The sequence below is a fragment of the Bos mutus genome, chromosome 5 (genome assembly GCF_027580195.1).
Source record: "Bos mutus isolate GX-2022 chromosome 5, NWIPB_WYAK_1.1, whole genome shotgun sequence".
NCBI lineage: Eukaryota > Metazoa > Chordata > Mammalia > Artiodactyla > Bovidae > Bos > Bos mutus.
In genome coordinates this window covers 88,647,906-88,665,868 of record NC_091621.1, presented here as the reverse complement: position 1 = coordinate 88,665,868, position 17,963 = coordinate 88,647,906, and the positions used below count along the sequence as shown (strand labels likewise).

Sequence of the window (17,963 nt, the reverse complement as noted above, 5' to 3'; positions counted from 1 at the left end):
CTCAGCATCCTGCCTTATGGCCATTATCTTTGTTTCTATCTTTATGCTGCCACTATGTCTCCTTCTTGTGTTCTCCCTGCATCCTCTCTTCACTGCCTCCTCCTCTTCCTGACCCCAGCTCCCCATTGCCCCTTGTAACTTACCCTTCCTCCTTCATTTTTCTCTGTTGATATAGGATGAAACAAGATTCCCTAATTAAGACCTAAAAAAAAAAGACTGTTTTTTAAAGTGTATGTAGCCAGGCATGCTACCATTCCCTAAATCCCATAACCACCATTAACAATAGAAAAATTATTTTTGTATACTTTATCAATTAGACTATATTAGATAGTAGGGCCCTTAAGTGCTGAAATAACAGATATTTAAAATAAATGCAACAACTTTCTCATTTTTCTCTGTAGGAATGGGTTGTTGCTGTAATAAAAAATAATTTGAGGCTAATGACAAGAAAGTATAATGAGTAATATCCTTTCCCCTTCCCCAACTGCTGAAAATGAAAATCATGTCAGCATCCAGTCATTTTTGCCACATCCCTTGTTAACAGCTTTTTCAGGGTGGGTCATGATTCTGTGTTTTGTTAGTGTCTTAACTCCATAGTGACATGCTTAAATCTTATTCCACATTGATTTTTGTAGTGTATATATGTGTATTTTTAGGATAGCCCATGAATGATGGACCTCATTATTAAGTTATTATCAACTTTGGCAAAAATTTTATAACCTTTGAGCGAAAAATAAATTGATTAATATGATATGGTTAATAATTGATTTTGTTCTTTGGAATTTGTGTGTGCTGTCTCACTGTGTATGTCTAAAAAAGTAAACTTACTGTCTGACTGTCGCCAGGAAAAAAAAGTGGGACCTAATCAAACTGCTGTGGGGTCAACCCTTGTGGTTTTAAAGGCCCTTAATGTTGTCCAGCTGCAAAATAAAAGGGATTGGGAGGGGAAGCTAGAAGGAGTGGAGGGGGTTGAGGGGGAATGTGTGGAAAAGAACAGGGAGTCTGGCTTTTATTTTTTTTTTTTTAAAGTGAGTTCAGTGCCAGCCTGGACATTGGCTGTGCAGACTATTGAGCCATTGTCTGCTCCATTTCCAGAATAGCCCCCAGTTAATCACTTCGGCTTTGAAGGGAATTTCCTCGTGGAATTCTCCACAGAAAATCTAATCAACTGACCTGCCCTCTCAACAATGGAAGGCTTTTTTTTCTCTCTTTCCCTTATTGGGGCGGGCTCTGTAATGTAGCCTTTTGTGCCGAATGAACCCTCCCAGTAGGAGTGGAGAGCGTGTGTGAGTGACTGAGTGTGTGTGTGTGTGTGTGTGTGTGTGTGTGTGTATGAAGAATGCACACTATCTCATGTTGGTGAGTGTGTGCTTACTCCCTGACCAGATGCTGCGGTGCACGGGGCAGCCACCATCTCTGCATGCGTGTCTGTGTAAGTGTCTCTCTCTCTCTCTGTGTATGTGCCTCTGTGCCTCTGTCATTTCATGTCAAAGGTACATTACCTGATTACCTTCCTCGCCTGCCAGATTTTTATCTAGATAATTGGAACTGCTATGGAGGCTGTGCCTTGCCAGCCAGCTTAGGAGCCGCAGAGCCCTAGTTTGTCCACCTTGTTATCTGTGGCTGCCTGGGCAGAGGAAATTAAAGAGATCCCCAGCCAGGGGAGCGCTTCCTGCCCGACTTCCCCAGCCATCCCAAGCAGGACAGTTTGTGAGGACCATCTTTTTGTTTTCATCTGTTGGTTTGGTTTGGGGTTCTGTTCCCTGGAGTGTGTGTTATTTTGGCACGTGGATACCTAGTCCCCTCCACCTCGCACATCGTGTTTTATGGAGTTTGGAGCTGAGGAAACTTTGGTTGGGTTGCCAGGACGTTCGCACCACTTTGTGGAAAGCGCGAGCTAACAGTGAGACCGACAGAGTGAGTGACAAGTTGTTTACAGGTTTCCTTGAAGGGGCCTCTGCTATATTTCAATCTGTCAAAGTTGCTTTTCTTCCCTCAGAACAATGCCTGATTGTTGTGTGCAAGTGTGTGTGTGTGTATGTGTGTGTGTGTGTGTGTGTTTCCGTGTGCGCACGGAGAGAGCCTAGAAAAGGGTGAGAAGGCATAACAATTCTTTGTGTAAAAATGCTATTACTAACATTTAATCTTTTTGCTCAATGAGTTAATCAATGCAGTTGAATCGGGGTTGGGTTCGTGTACAGATTTCTCGTTTAATCAGTAGCAAATGCATTTTCAAAAATCATATTTTGTGTATGTGTGTGTGCATGCGTGTGCGACTTTTATTATTTAGAGGAGAGAGTATGGGAGACACACTAAATGAGTTGACTTCTCACATTCAGTGATGTCTAGAAGGGAGAATTAAAAGGAAAGGACAGGCACCCTGAGGTTGTCTAGTGCCTTGCAGCCCGAGCGTGCGGCTGGAGGAGGGGGGAGCGGCCAGACCCCACTGCTGGAAGTGCGCTACCCCTTTAAGAGACTGGTCAAGGAGTCCTAGGAGTGGGAGGGGGGAGAGGGGGAGAGGGGGGAGAGAGAGAGATTGAGAGAGAGAGAGAGAGAGAGAGAGAAAATCAATTGGTTTAGAAGGTTTGGACTCACTTGACAGGTTCAGTTGGAGACGATCATAGGTGGCTGCTGTGACAAAGGGAAATTGTGCTTTTCCAGCATGCTTACTGACCCTGATTTACCTCAGGAGTTTGAAAGGTGAGTACAGTTTTCCCCCTCTGATATATTGAAGTGCAACTCTCCCATTTTACAGTAGTCTCTGAATCCATTGGAAGATGCTCGCCTAAAACGTGTTTGTTAGCGAAGCTTTTAGCGAGTGCTTCTGCAGTCTTGTTAGCTGATTTTTGTTGTGATTGCCCAGACCAAATGGAACTGATTTGCAAAGTCTCCGAGATCTCTGCTAATGTTTCTAGGTTGTGTCCTATAACAGGAAATTAAATGAACATTAAGCATCTCTCCCTTTCTCCCACTCTCTGCTTTTCTCTTTCTCATTCACTCTCTTACTCTTCCTGCATTGATATTTTTCTCCCCTTCCACACCTTTTTAAAATGCTTTTGTGCAGAATGTTACCATTTTCAACATCTCTGTGTCGTAATTTCTGGGGTGACAGAGGGCTTTGGTGGTGATTAAAACGGACGCTATAAGTTCCTATTTGATCCTTCTGTAAAACTTTGGAAGCTGCTCAGTAAAGCACATGACCTTTTGTTGATATAAGAGAGCGGATTTTTTTTTTAAAGAAAATGTAACATCACAGTAATCTATTAGTACATTACTCTTGAAATGTCAAAAAAAAAAAAGAGAGAGAAATGGGGACGATCCCTTTCTAAGTTTTGTGGCCACTTTTTGCACTGTCTTAAGTTAAATTTTTATTTATTTTATTTTCTATTTTGCTCTGTTGGGAATAAGTTTATTTGTTATTAATATTTCTTATTAGAGAAATATGTGCTAATACCCTTCCATTTGATGTTGTTGCAAGTAAAGAGAGCTTTGAAAGAATTTTAGCCCTCTTCGTGTTCCTCTAACTACACATTGCAATTTTAAAATTTGAGTTCTTATCCCAGCATAAGTTCATTTTTTGGAACTATAAATAGAATTTTGTTTGCCATTAAAAAGAATTCAAACTTTGTATTCTGTATGGTGAATTAGAAAAAAAGCTAAAAAAAGCCAGGATGCATGATACCCAGGCTTTTTTTTTTTTTTTCATTTTCATGAAAGCTACCTTCTGTATAAACATTTGTTGTATCTGACTATGCAATGCAAGCTAGGTGCTAGACCAGCTGGTTAAAAATATGCTAAGTCAAGCTGTTCATCGCTCAAAAGACTGAATTTGATATGAAAAGACGAAAAAAGAAAGGACAAAGATTAAAACATTCTAGAAGTGAAGCAGTGGAAGAGAAGAAGGGTATTGAGAATAAAATAATGCTTGAATATGGTCATATATTAGAGAAACCAACATCAGATCAGGGAAGAAAATAAAATAGCCAGTACATATACTTTAATACTGTCTTCTTTCTTTCATTTCATCTTCTTTTTTTTAAAACTTAAGATGCATCTTCACTACATAATTCCAGCGAATGGTTGAGCTTTCTTAACAGTTTTGAGTGATTTTTTTCCCCCAAAGTTCTGTATATTAACTCTTTAGAATAGTTAGCTTTTTTAGGTAAACATAGCCTGTTTCATATGTAGATATTGAAGTTGTTTATATTGGAACATACTATCGCTTAATACTACAGTGAGTTTTCTAGTATGTACAGAGCAGCACGAAATGATAGTATACTTTAACTCTATACTTTTCAGAAATAAAACTCTAAGTCTGATTTGTAAGTCTGTTAACCTGACTGTTCTTATAAAAAGGTAGTTACATATTAACAGGCTGTAGCCTATTCCTTTATATAGGCAAGCTTTCCTGCTGTGAACTTTATTTGTATCTTTTCAATTATCTCTTTTTAAACTAAACTTTTCCATTTGCTATTCTGATACTCAAATCTCTGAACATTTTTTTTTCCTCCTAGTGAGAATTTCATTTTTTATCACCCAGAGGCATGCTTTTCTAACTGCCTAATTAGATAAGCAAGTGATAATCAATAGAGTTGTCAGTATAGACAGCATATTTGGAAATATTAGTAGCTAAAATAATTTTGAAAAATGTCCTACAGTGTACAATTTCTTAATAATTTCCCCTGTGGTTATAATTGGTAGTACATACAAAATCTCAGTAAATCATTACTATTTGTTTACATTGAATACATACGGCTGAGAGTATCTATAGTTACCCACACAGAGTATATATCATGCAGACTCAATATTGAATATTTATATTCTCCATAGGAGGTATATATGCTGTAATTATATTACTCTCTTATATAGTCAGTGTTCTTTTTGCCTTTTCAACTATCTGCAACTTTCATTGAATATGTAGGTCATTTCTATCAAGTGTTAATTTTTATTCTATTTGCTCACCTGATATAGATGAGTAGTTGACTCAAACTTAGTCACAAATTCAAAAAGAAGACTTCTAAATTTCTATATGAAATAAAGAACATTGCTCTGGAGGGCATTAATAAGTTGCTTGGAGTTTATGTATTTTGGAAGTTGTAATTTTTTTTTCTAGTTTCATCGATTAAAATCTTGACTATCTTCTATTATCCTTTCCAACCTGTAGACTATTTGAAACTTTAAGGAATATTCAAAACAAGTATCTGGATCAAAATTTGGATGTAGATTTCTTATGTCTGTATTATCAGCCGTAGAAATGAACATGATCAATACTGTCATAAACAGTTGTTAAATAACTCAGAAGCAGTAACAGTTTCATTGTTTGCTAAAAAATATTCAAAGAGGTAAAATAAAAAGTGATTATAAAAAGTGATTACAAAAAGTAAAGAAGTTGAAATACTTAATTTTTATTTTCAAGCATCTCTAACATAACTGATTATAATTAATGAAAAACAGTTCTCAGGTGGGTGAAAATGCAAAGCATGTTCTAAGGAATTATTTGTAAGCAGTCTTTTACATCATCCTATTTAGAAGAAAGATAACTGGCAACATAGTCTAAATGTTAGTAATAGTGTCTAGAAGGAGCGCTTGAACTCTCCTAGAATTTTTTAAATGAAGATATGAATTTATATTTTTACCTGAAAATATAAATAATAAAAATTGTGACTAAGGGCTTCTCCTTTCAGAATATCATTTATTGTTTTCATATTCTTAGAATGAAAATATTTAAAACATTTGTCTTAAATAGCCATATCAATTTGTTTCTGATAAGTGATAAAAGTATTTTGTTACTGTCAATAATAATTATTCTATTTTTCCTCATGTATATATTTATCCTATTTGATTGTAATATAATAGTTTTATGACCAAGCTACTTGTTACACTTTCTGATCTCTTTATGTTAGAGACTTCATTAAAAAGCTAGTATAACATGATTGCTTAGAAGACATTCTGTTAATGTCTAGAAAAAAAGAAAAGTTGAGTTTGAAGGTAGTGGAATGAAGCAAATTAAGCTTGTAATAGCACCTATTTGATGGCTTCTCTCAAAACGGGTGCAGACAACACTCTGCCAGTTTTCTACATGTTGAAGGGAACATTACAAGAATAAAATCTCTGCAATAAAAATTTAAATTACTATTTACTTTATATTCATATCTAATTTACATATGGTTATATTGACTAAAGGAATAATTTTTCATATTAAGAAAGTTTGTTTTTCTAAAGAAAGAAATATGCATCAGGTATTGTGAAAAATTAAAATTTATAATTACTGTGAAAAATTACCATTAATGGGCTGCAAGAATATTTCTGACATTAGCAGTACTTTACCGAAAGTTTGGCCAGAGTAATAAAATACTTATTACCAGGGACAGATTCATAGAGCTTAATTGCAGCCTCTTTTTTTTTAAACCCATTGTACTCATTAGTGATAAATACATTCAAGTTAGCAGGTAACCCCTAGGTGTGAATCAAAGGAAAGTTTTCCCCTCACGTTCTGTCACCTAATGGCACCTGTAAACCTATTTGATAGTATATTTTCAGGATGTTCTGATATTTGCCTTTGTTCATTTTATTTATTCACTATTACTTTGTAGAGGAAAAGGTAACTACAACTGATTACAGATTTTGATTACTATCCCAATAATTTGCCAGCTAACTTAGCTAAGATATTAGTTTGGAATACAGCCTGCGTGAAGCAGTGGACAAACTGTAGTTCTATCACACTCACCCTGGAGGACTGTCCTGAAGACTTAGCAGGCAACCCGACTGATTCCCAGGAGCAATTAAGGGTTAGATGTCAGGTAGTTCGGTGTTTAGCAGGTTGATAGATATAGAAATGTGTGGATATTAGGATTATGTCACACATTGGTATGGTCTTATCTTGTGTTTCTAAAGTATAATAAGCATACAATAATGTATTTGTCTGTGCTTAGGGAGCTTTTAACTAAAGTCTGTGTATGCACCATACCTGAGAGGCAAATAATAAGACCTATTCTAATACTTGAGCACATTACTCCTCCATAGAGCTGGAAGCTTTTTTCAAATGGATTATATTCATAATGCATTTAAAAAGCAAAATTACATCCATGGATAAAGTCTAATTTTTACTGTCTGTTCTTTCCACTATCAATTCTCCAGTCACCTAGTGAGTATGTGTATAATGCAGATGTGTATTACATATGTTGAATACCTCTCTTTCTATAGACTAGTTACATATAACTGATAGATTTTGGTTTTCTTCCATAATTTGTTACTCATTTATAATTCCAATGAGGTTAACTAACAACATGGAAAATAAAGCAATCTTGATATTTCTCTTGTTGTGACTTAAATGTAGTTTAATATGTCAGGTTTCTGACTCAGGTGATGGCACTCAGATAGAAATATGTTCAAAGATTTAACCAAAACATGAAATATCTTCCTTTTAAAGGAAATTTTTTGTTGAACAAGAAATGGACCAAAACATAGCAAATTCTTTATTGCTTCATTCATTCTGTCTCCCCCTCTTTTTTTTTTCTTTTCACTGATTGAGAGCTTTGTCATTTATACTGAATATAAGGTTTGAATGTTACATAGATGAACATAATCAAGTGATATTCCTGGAGAAGAAAAAAAAAATTAAAGACTGATAATATTTTGCTTCAATAAACAGCATTTATTTGGACATTCTTTAAGAGAATGCCCCCTAATTCTTCATTTCAATCAGGAACTAATAATGGTGCAGGAGGTGACCTTTTCATCCTTTCTGACTTCTGTGTTTTCTCCTGTAGTTTGGAGGCTGCTCTTCCTTCTCTTTAGCATTATCTATTCTTCTCTTCACTTACTAGTTGAGAGTCCATACATCCCTGGAGATACTGTGGCGTGTGGTTCTGCTTGTCCAATAGGGGGATGTTGTATTTCTCCACAATCAGTATCCTTTTCCCTCGGAGCCTGAGAGTAAAACCTCAGCGGTACTCCCTGCCTTTGCCAGCCTGAGGAGTCAGAGACTCAAAGTTGTTCTCAGTTCTTGCGCCTTCACTGTAGAGCTGCATTTCTGCTCAGTGGGCTGCCGAGAAGGACCAGACCGAAACAAGATTTAGAAGAATTCTGGTGAGAACTGTTTATAGGGATATGGTATTTTAAAAGAATGTCGTAAACAAACAGAATTGTGGCATAAACAAAGATAATTAGCATAAACAATGTTGTTTTAGGACAGGTGGTTTTAAAAAACAAACAAAACAAAAAACCCAAATATGAACCCAACTTGTATGCTGCCAGTTTGGAACCACTGAACCTTAATCTGTACTTCATGAGAATTACCCAGGTTTGTTGATAAACTTATTAACATGCTTTTCTGTTTCTTTTGTATCATTTTCCGGTCATTATGCCCTTTTGTCACCCAGCTTGAAAGTAATTAATCTATTACAAGGTAGTTTAAGGACTTTTTACTCATAAAACTTGACAGAAGGAAAACTAAAAACAAAAGCTTGTGGTTGTTCGTAGACATCTGAAGTCGGTGTCAAAGCTTAAATCAGTTCAAACCTGAACTCAGCTCATTGTATTTTAAATCTCTCTTTTTATGTAAGTGACATTTCAGTCACTTGGCTGTTTAGTATTAATACATTTACTTTTGTCTTGCCTTGGAATGCAGAGATTTCTTGCTATGGCTGAATCATTACTTGTGTTTTATGTGTATTTCTAAGTGTTGCTTATGTCTGCTTCCTATTTTCTCTATAACTTAGTGAAGGTGGTACAGCAGTATATAAATGTGGCTGGTGATCATGCAGAATGAGCATGCTAACTGTGGTGAACTACATTATTTAAACCTACTACTCTGTTGTGATGAACTTTTATCTGGAGATATTTAGGTTTATCACTAAATGACATTTTTTTCTTAATGCCTTGTACTGTAATATTTTGATTTAGATGAAATGTGTAGTGTGGAGAACAGAAAGCTGTTTATTTTTCTTGCATTAAGGACCAAGTTTCTTTATGGGAATTAATTTTTTTTTCTATTTGTTTTCTCATGGAGATTGGGGATCAGGAATTCAAAGTAGGTATTTCTAGTATTCTGTAGCTCTTTTCTTTGCTGAAATGAAAGCATTTGTGAATGAGTTTTGGTTTCTTGGAGTTATAAAGATGTGTGTAAACTAGTAAACCATGTCTCATTCATGTGCTATGGAGATTTCTCGTACTTCAGGACAAAAATAATTTGGCTACTAACGAATTAGGGCTACCTGCCAGTGCCAACACATACTGTAGGTAAGAGGAACACTATAAAGAAAAGCTTCTGGCAGCAAATCCGTTGAAACTTTCATATGTGACAGTGTTTCTATTTCTGCTCTTCACATCTTTGAAAGAACGTGTTTTTTAGAAAAGAAAATGTTAAAAAACAGAAGATATAATCTTTCTTTAAAATGTATTACTAGCTTCATTTTTAATATTTCTCATTGTGGAGATTCCTAGAATTTTCCTGTGTTCTGTGCACACATGCCTCCCCTCTTCATCCCCATCATTTCTGTGACATTGAAACCTAAGAATCAGATGCATTGAGAGTAGATGTAATATGAAGAAATGATATTTACTGTAGAGGGCTCCCCCCCAAAAAGGTACACTCAAAACCTTATAAGATTTTTATATTGGCAGTTTAAGAGAGTTAGATCAGTTGGGACACTTGAGCAACAATTTCATATAAGATGTGTCCTCTCCTTTAGGGCTTCAGGAACATTGAGAAAAGAAAGGAAAGAGTTAACTTGCTTTGCTTGTTGATAGTTTTTTAATCTAGTAGTATAACAGGACACAGGCCCAAATCCTATTTTCTTGGTATATTTTTAATCAAAATTTATTTTAAATGTAGTAAATCATTTACTTTATTACTGAATTTGGTTTTGTTTTTATATGAATTAAGATGATGACACCAAGGGGGTAGATTGTTTGAGAACTGATTGTGGAACTTTCACAGAAGGTCTGTTAATTTGTTTTTTTTAAACAATTTTTATCTAATAAAAGAATATCCTAATGAAAAAAAAGCACCAAGATTGAAAGCGAACAATATGCCTTCATGTAAGGGAACACAAGATGAAAAAGTAAGGCTTTATTTATGCTATTAATTTTTCAGCAACAGTTAAGATAAGTTCTAAACATTGACAAAGTTCTAAAACATTTTTATTCTAATTCTGGAGTCAAGGTATTACTTGTTTGCTTACATTTCTTCCTTTGGGTTATTTACCCTGAGCCAGAGTTTGTTGGGCAATAATTTACAAAGTCCAAAGACTTTTTTTAAACACGTTTCTTGATGTCCTTTTGTTTCAACCCCCATTTAAAAATTTTGCTATTGAGTTTCATAATATGTTTGAGAAGAGTTTGCAGGAAGGTGTCATAAAATCAGTTAATATTTTTTCTTTTTTTTATCAGCGCTACAAGAGATCTATGTTGAAGATTTGTTAGGACAGTGTGTAGTGAAAAGAGTGAACTGGTAATCAAAGTTTAATTTTCTGATTCATTCACTAATTCAACTTTGACCTTGAATGAGTGATAACTGAATATCCAATATCAGATTCAGGTTTTCATCTCCCCCATAGTATCATCAGGATGTGAAGAAAACTTTTAATATGCAAAGTACCATTAGCCAAGCAGAACACCTTGGAGTGGAAAAACAAAGATAACAACAAATGTTCTTTCTGAGACAAGTACTCTGTTTCTTTCTAGTTCTAAACAGAATTTGGGAAACAGAGGAAAATATATTGTTTTTAAAGCCCTAAGGACTGTGGGAAATAAATATGATAGTGTAATCATTTCTTAAAATTTTAGCATTACTGGAAGAATAAAATGGATCTGATTTGACCTATAAATAGTTTTGGAATATTTAATGCTTTAAAAGCATTCTTCTAAAGAAAGAAAAGCATATCCAAATGCTTCTGATATCAATTTAAGGAACAGAAGTGAAGAAGCAGAATAAACAGACTTTTAAAAGTAAATTAAAAGATAATTGGGAGTCACTAACAGTTACGCGAATAATTTATTTTGAAGAATATGATCGACACATATACACACAAAAGTTTGGAATTCAGGAGAAACTTTTTTGCTTATAGAATAAGGCAATTTTGAATAAATTGATTTTGAACAAATCATACTAAATCCTGATGAAGCTGTAGTTTTGGGAAGAAAATTTTGAAAGGAAGAATATATTTTGTAAAAGTACAGAGCCCATTCCCGCTTTCTCATTTGCAGCACAAAATCTTACGACATGAGCAATAAGGACATATTCTAGCTTTAAAAATTGGAAGGTCATATTGTAGTTCATATTTAATGGAAAATTTGCATTCAAGAAGTTGGCTAAATCAAGATATGCTTGAGTAATATTTGAGGATATTTGAGATTTCTGGTTGAGATTAGAAATTTAAGTGCTAAAATATTGACATACATATAAAATGACAGTTTCTTTGTGGATTTTTAGTATTTCTTCTAAAGCATAGAATAATTTCCTCTTTTTTTGGGTGAAAATTTACATTTTTCAATGTCTTCAATGGTTTGCTTTTGGAAGTTTAACAGAATAGAAACTGTTATTAGCTGGGTATAAGTTCTCAAGATCCAGTTCTTCTGTACATAATGAAAATAAATTTGGGGTCTTAGTGTATGCGTCTATAACATTTGAAGATGGGTTGGACAATCTCTAAAATCTCTTAACTCCTCCAACATCTCATTGCTTTGAAATAAATACATTTGAAAGATTCCTAGCACCTCACTCTAGTGATCAGAATTCTTGCATTTCTGTATCTACTTTGGGACAGACTATCTCATTCAACCAGCCTGTAACATGTGGAATCACTTCTCAATTTCCCTGTCAATAGAGCGATGTTCTGCAGGAACATGTAAACATAGTATATTTTAGGAGTTCTAAATCTAAGTAGTATGTATAATTCTTACTCAGTATTAAGTACTCAAATATGCTGTGGACTATTTTGAATCTAAATGTTTCAAAAAAGATTCACAGTCCAGATGTTTGAAACGCTCAGGTGCATCAGATTCCTATCCTCAACTTTTACAAGTATTGTAAAAATAAAAAAAAATAAATATATATGTTATATAGATTGTTAAACAAGGCACTGGGGGGATATAAAAAGCAGGAGAGTGGCATTTTAAATCAAAGAGCTTAAAGTCTGTTTACAAAAATAAGATAAAATAAGAAAACTAAGACTGGACAGTAGAGCATTAGGACAACGGTGGTGGGGGGATTGCGGATAGCTCTGGACAGTGTATGTCTTTATATGAATAAATAAAACATTGGCCTGGAAAGTGGCAAGATCAACTAAGATTGCAAACAGGTAGTCCAAAGAAAAATTTTAAGTGGTTCTCAAAATAAATTAGACAACTATTAGTATTAGCATCAGGCCAGTCAACCTAATATGCATTAGTAGTTGGCAATGTCAGTAGGAAGCAAGAAGTAGAGGAACAGCCAATGAAAGATGCATTAAAAAGCTATATAATCTGAGAGGGGCAAGCATCATATATTGCTAACATCTTACGTTTGGCAGATTTTGTGCTTTTCTAAAAACACAATATTTTGGGGAGAAATTTATTCTTGCCTAGAGAATCTCATGGGCAGAGGAGCCTGGAGGGCTGCAGTGCATGGGTTGCAAAAGAGTCGGACACAACTGAAGCGACTAAACAACAAAATACTATCAGTTACATAATCTTTGACTACATACCCAATGACCTTCTGTGTTATCTACATTTTGAAAATATGACTATGGTATCAGGAAGTCTCTGTACAAATGAGTTGTAAATTTCAAATATAGATTTATATATTTGAGATAACATAGGTATTAAGTAGATGTTAAAATTAATTATTTGCTTAATAATTATGATGGTAAATTTTTTTTTTATTCTATTCCTGCCAGTTTAATTTAGGAATAAGGAATAGATTTTTTTCTCTTATGCTTCTGAAACAGGTATAAATGATGCTTAAAAAATTTAAAAAAGCAGAAAAGAACCATATTGAACCAGAATTACATTTAGAGGGAGGGAAATGTGCAAATTTCCTACTGTTAAACAAGAAAGAAAATCTGGAAGTTATCCCAGTTGGGCAACTTACTGCTAATATATTTTATAATCCAGCATTTAGTGATATACAAAGTTGGCATATGTTCCTAGAGTTTCTAAATCAAGAATTAAAACTTTATGATGTATAAGTCACTTAAATTTTTTGGGTTTTAGCCATACATCTATAAAATGGGCTTTAAAATGAGTATAAAATTATTTATCCTCTGATGCTAATGAGGCATCTTAAACTTATGCAAATTTATAAAAATATTTGGATATCTCTGAATGCAAGCCATTGAATTCAAACTTTGAAAATTAGGTTTAATTCTGGACAATATAAAATGGTCAGAATGTCAAGGAAAAGTGTATATTTTTGTTTTATATTTGAAAATTATTTTAGCATATAAAATATGTGTAAGAAATTTATTGACTTATTTTTAAAAATTTGTAATTAAGACAAGTATAATGGTTTTATATGTACTTATGATTATTGATCCCAGGTAACTTGTACCTAAATAGCAGCAATATAGCTATAGTTTCCTCTGACTGCTTACTGCTACTTATGAAATATCCTAAAAGCACATCTCTTCCTATTTTATGTGTAGGAAATCTGATACATCAAAAGTTTTTTTTTTTTTTTGCATGAAATCTGTATAACAAGTATTTAAGGAATGAATTTTCTGATTAAACCTATTCCTATGCCTTAACCTATGCAAATTAAAATTCATTTATTTGTGTAAAATCATAAAAACAATTATATAGAACAAATTATTGGACAACAAAAAATGATTTTCTGTTAAGGTAAAAAGGTCACACACTGTTGATTTTTAAATTACTATTTATACACATATTTTGAAAATTAGAAAATTTTAAATAACTTGAGGAAACTTACTTATGCAAATCATAGATTTTTATAGTAAAAATAGCATGACTCATTTTGTATTAGCTACCTGTTCCTTTAGACCATAGGTAAAGCTTGGGGAAATTTATAGATTTCTCTTTATGGGCAGCTCTATAATATGCAAACAAAAACACCTCAGAAACAGAACCCTTATTTTTGATACAAAATTGTTTTCCACTGATAAAATCTGTTGAAAGCCAGAAGCCATCCAAAGTGCTGATACCGATTTAAGAAGATGATCTTTTGCCTTAATTATACATCTGGGAAATATTAGCTGAACATTTTGTGGAGAACAGTGAATACCTTATTTGCCAGTTGTCTAAAATGCTGCTAATGATCGACATAGTGCCAGTGTTTTGATGGCTCAAACCTAGGCTGAATATGAATACAAAGAACACAGTTGGGGGAAAAAAAGCACACATTTTATACAAAACAGATTTCAACCATCTGCTTGGCACTTAAGTTTGTGACTATAGGCGATATATGAAAGAGACCACTGTCCACGTTATGAATGCTATCACTTTTATTGGTACCTTAGAAAAACCATAGGGTTTTGCAAGCGTATATAACCAATGATTTTCTTCAGCTAAAGAATGAAAGCAACGTCCCCGGCCAAAATTTTGTTCTCTCCATAATCTCTTCTATGTCAGTCGTCTTTTCCTAGCAAAGTGGGTTTTGCTAAAGTAGGTCTTTAGGGCTAAAATATACCAGACAGCCCTATGCAAGTGGCCCTTAGGAGAACCCCAGATGGTTATGAGATAAAATACTGTTTGCTTTAGGAATAGGTTATATTCCTGAGTCTGTTGCCTGAATACTGTGGTGCATGTCAAATCAGCATGGAAGTTAATGGTCCAGAAGCACTTCTGATTTTAATGCTTTCCCATTTGTTCTGAATTTATAGTATTAAATCAGGCCGGTGCTATTTCGTCACTAGTTCAGTAAGGGAAAATCATACTACCGACAGCAGACTATAAGCAAAATCTAATTGTTTGACCCATTTCATTTACTTTAAAGGTATAGGAGAAATTCTCACTAAAATGATATTGGCGAATATTATATACTAGAAGTTTATAGATGTCTAGAGTTGCAGGTAAGAGATGTTATTGTCTGGTACTTAGGACGTAGTAAGCAAAAAATGAATTTTTGACTTAAGTCATTTGACCTACTGTGTTTTCCTTATCTGAAGTATATTTTATATTGTAAACATATGGAAAATTGAGTTCGTAAAATGTGTTAGCTTACTGATTTGTCTACACTGTATGAATTAGCATAGATATATTGAGACCTTTTTAGCTTTTGCAGAAGAAATACGTAATTTAGTGAAAAGTATAAAGAAATGTTCTCAGAATCCGTCTGTACCTGTGCTTTCCAATATGGTAGCCACTAGCCACATGCAACCATTGAGCATTTGATATGGGGCTGATCTGAATTGAGATTTGCTGTAAGTACAAGATACACACTGGAGTTTTGAAGACTTGGTTTGAATGAAAGGATGTAAAATACCTTACTAAGATTTCTTAAATATGATTATGTATTGAAATGGTAACACTTGGATATGTTGGCTTAAATAAAATGATTAAAGTCTTTTCACCTGTTTCTTTTTTACTTTTTTAGTGTGGCAACTTGAAAATTTCAAATTAAATATGTGGCTCATATTTGTAGCTTACATTATATTGCTATTGAAAGATGCTGTTTTATGCCTTTCTGTGGAGGGAGGGAAATTAAAGCGTCTACCTCTGTCTAGATTCCAGTAATTAACAGCTCAAAAGTATGGCAGTGCATCAGAAAGATTTAAGTTTTTATTAACAGTCTTCCTTCTTAGCTTTCTTCTACAAGAAGGTGAAATTTTATCACTTTAAAAAAGCCCTAATAGTAACACTGACTTTCATAGATGCTTATATCATTTACCCAGTGAATACTGTCAGTTTCTCCAAACTTCTGTGGAGTTACAATGGAAAAGAAGATGTTTGCCTAGGAATTGTTTGCATTATTTTGGAGATTATATGTTTGAAAGGTACAATTTTATTTACTTTTATGAAGTGCAGTATGTCTGTAATTTCTTCACTGGATGTAAAGAAGTTGGTGGTAAGTAGGAATACCTTCTCTTTTTGCATTCCAGCTAATACTTCACACAGTTTCTAAACTTGATCCTCAAGATGTTATCCAAGCTCTTTATCTATAAAGATAACAGTAACATTCAGTGTGTGCCCAGACTGCCTCACAAAAATCTTATCTCTATTTCATGAATGAAGAAGATGAAACAGAGAGAGTTGCCTAATTTGTCACAGGTAAAAAGTGGCAGAACTGGGGTACCAACTGAAACAGCCCAGCTCCAGAGACCTCACTTTCAACCATGAAAGTGTAGTACTGATCTTGATAATAAACCACTTCCATAACTTTATAATTATCATTTATTTTACTGTTAGAAATGTCTTTATTCACTGAACAAATGTATTTCATGTACCTATTTTGCCAGGAATCATTTTAGTTGCTGAGTAACTCACAAATTGCAGACACTGTAAATAAATAACATATAATGATTGTGATATAGACTTCTAATTTTCCCTCTCAGGATGAATTCATTCATGGCACAAAGTGCTAGGTGGTGAAATCCAGACATCTGGACAATTATATAAAGGGTTTCTTGGTAAAGGTTCCCTGGAACTATTTTTGAGAGATACCAATTTTCAGTGCACGTTATAGAGGGAAATTCCTTACTGTGAGAAGTGTAACCATATAAAATTTCTCAAATATCTCTTTCTCAAATCCTTTACAGTGGACTACATACTGCGTATGTCTTTATGGACAGGCAGTGCCTTCATTCAGAAAGTATATCTGATTAGTTTTTGCTATCTTAATTGGGCAACAAGCTTCTTTACTGTAATTTTTAAGTATGTCAATGTTCACGTTTTATATGGTGATTTTATATGGAAATTTGTGATGAATTGGTAAATAGTTAATATGATATTGATCCTTTGATCTAACTTGTAGCTATGACCTATACTGATTTTATTGGGTAGCAGGCAGAAGTATTGGTAATTTTGAGTAGAAAACTCAACCAGGTATGTGACAGGTAAAAAAATTACAGATTCCTGGGAATAACAAGGCATTTGGAAATGGAGATGAACCTTGTGGTTTTACTACACAGATTTTCCAGTTTCACTATTAAATTTATATATGATAATATAGACATGAGTTGTTCCATGGATCTCTGTTTTATGTGTTGGATCTTTTAAGTGTTTTTTCCATGTGTAGATATGGCTATGGTTTCTGGTGCTCTCTGATTTCTCAGTACTTATTAGCTCTAGTTACTGGTAGACCTTGGAATTAGACTGCTAAAATTTATTCTACAACTTCACCACTTATTAGCTATGTGACTTTTGCAAATGACATAAACTCCCCAGGCCTTAATTTCTTTATCTGTGAAATGGAGATTATAATAATTCCACCATTTAGATCATTTTGCTGCTTAAATATTAAAGAAAACATATATAATTTGGTTTGCTCAAGTAGTGATTATTATTTCTTCAAATTTTAATCATATAGAAGGAATTCTAAGAACATTTCAAATAATATGGCAAATGACATCAGATAGCATACTAAAACATTAAGTCCTTAGTAAATAATTCTGAAGCCAGTGTTTGTATAGGATTCATTAGAACTTCAGATACTTCCTAAATGGATTAAATTATTAAAAGATAAAGTACTCACATCATAGAATCACTTTTATTTTACATATCATATAAATATATTTTATATAGAATGTATTATACACATTTTATACAGTTATATATCATGCATATATTATGCACAGTATATATATATTTTATAAAGTGTGTGTAGATGTATAGACATAAAATAAGGAAAGAGAATTATTTCTAAAATCTTGTCTAAGAATAGCTCTGTGTTTCCTAACAGTTATGAGGTTTATGGTTATCATATTCTGATAAGAATAAAAGCTTTAATCAGTAATCTCAATTGTTTTAGGGGACCCTGATGTCTAAGGGAGTAATTTATGAATTTGTAAATTGTCTTCAATAGA

At 33.8% G+C, this 17,963-nt stretch overlaps 1 protein-coding gene across 12 annotated transcripts in view; it reads left to right on the top strand.

Annotated features, from left to right (window-relative positions):
- SOX5 (SRY-box transcription factor 5) overlaps positions 1–17,963 on the top strand; it is a 1,177,820-nt gene that overhangs the window by 704,032 nt on the left and 455,825 nt on the right. For 3 of the 12 annotated variants that reach the window (XM_070371201.1, XM_070371203.1, XM_070371191.1), the window contains exon 1: positions 2,620–2,700. The exons of 7 other annotated variants lie outside the window; for them this stretch is intronic. In XM_070371201.1, the coding sequence (XP_070227302.1) occupies positions 2,663–2,700 (38 nt within the window). In that variant the 5' untranslated portion in view covers positions 2,620–2,662. Of the gene's footprint in view, positions 1–2,619; positions 2,701–17,963 lie in introns of those variants that run through there. 2 more of the 12 variants (XM_070371202.1, XM_070371192.1) reach the window with 1 other exon arrangement.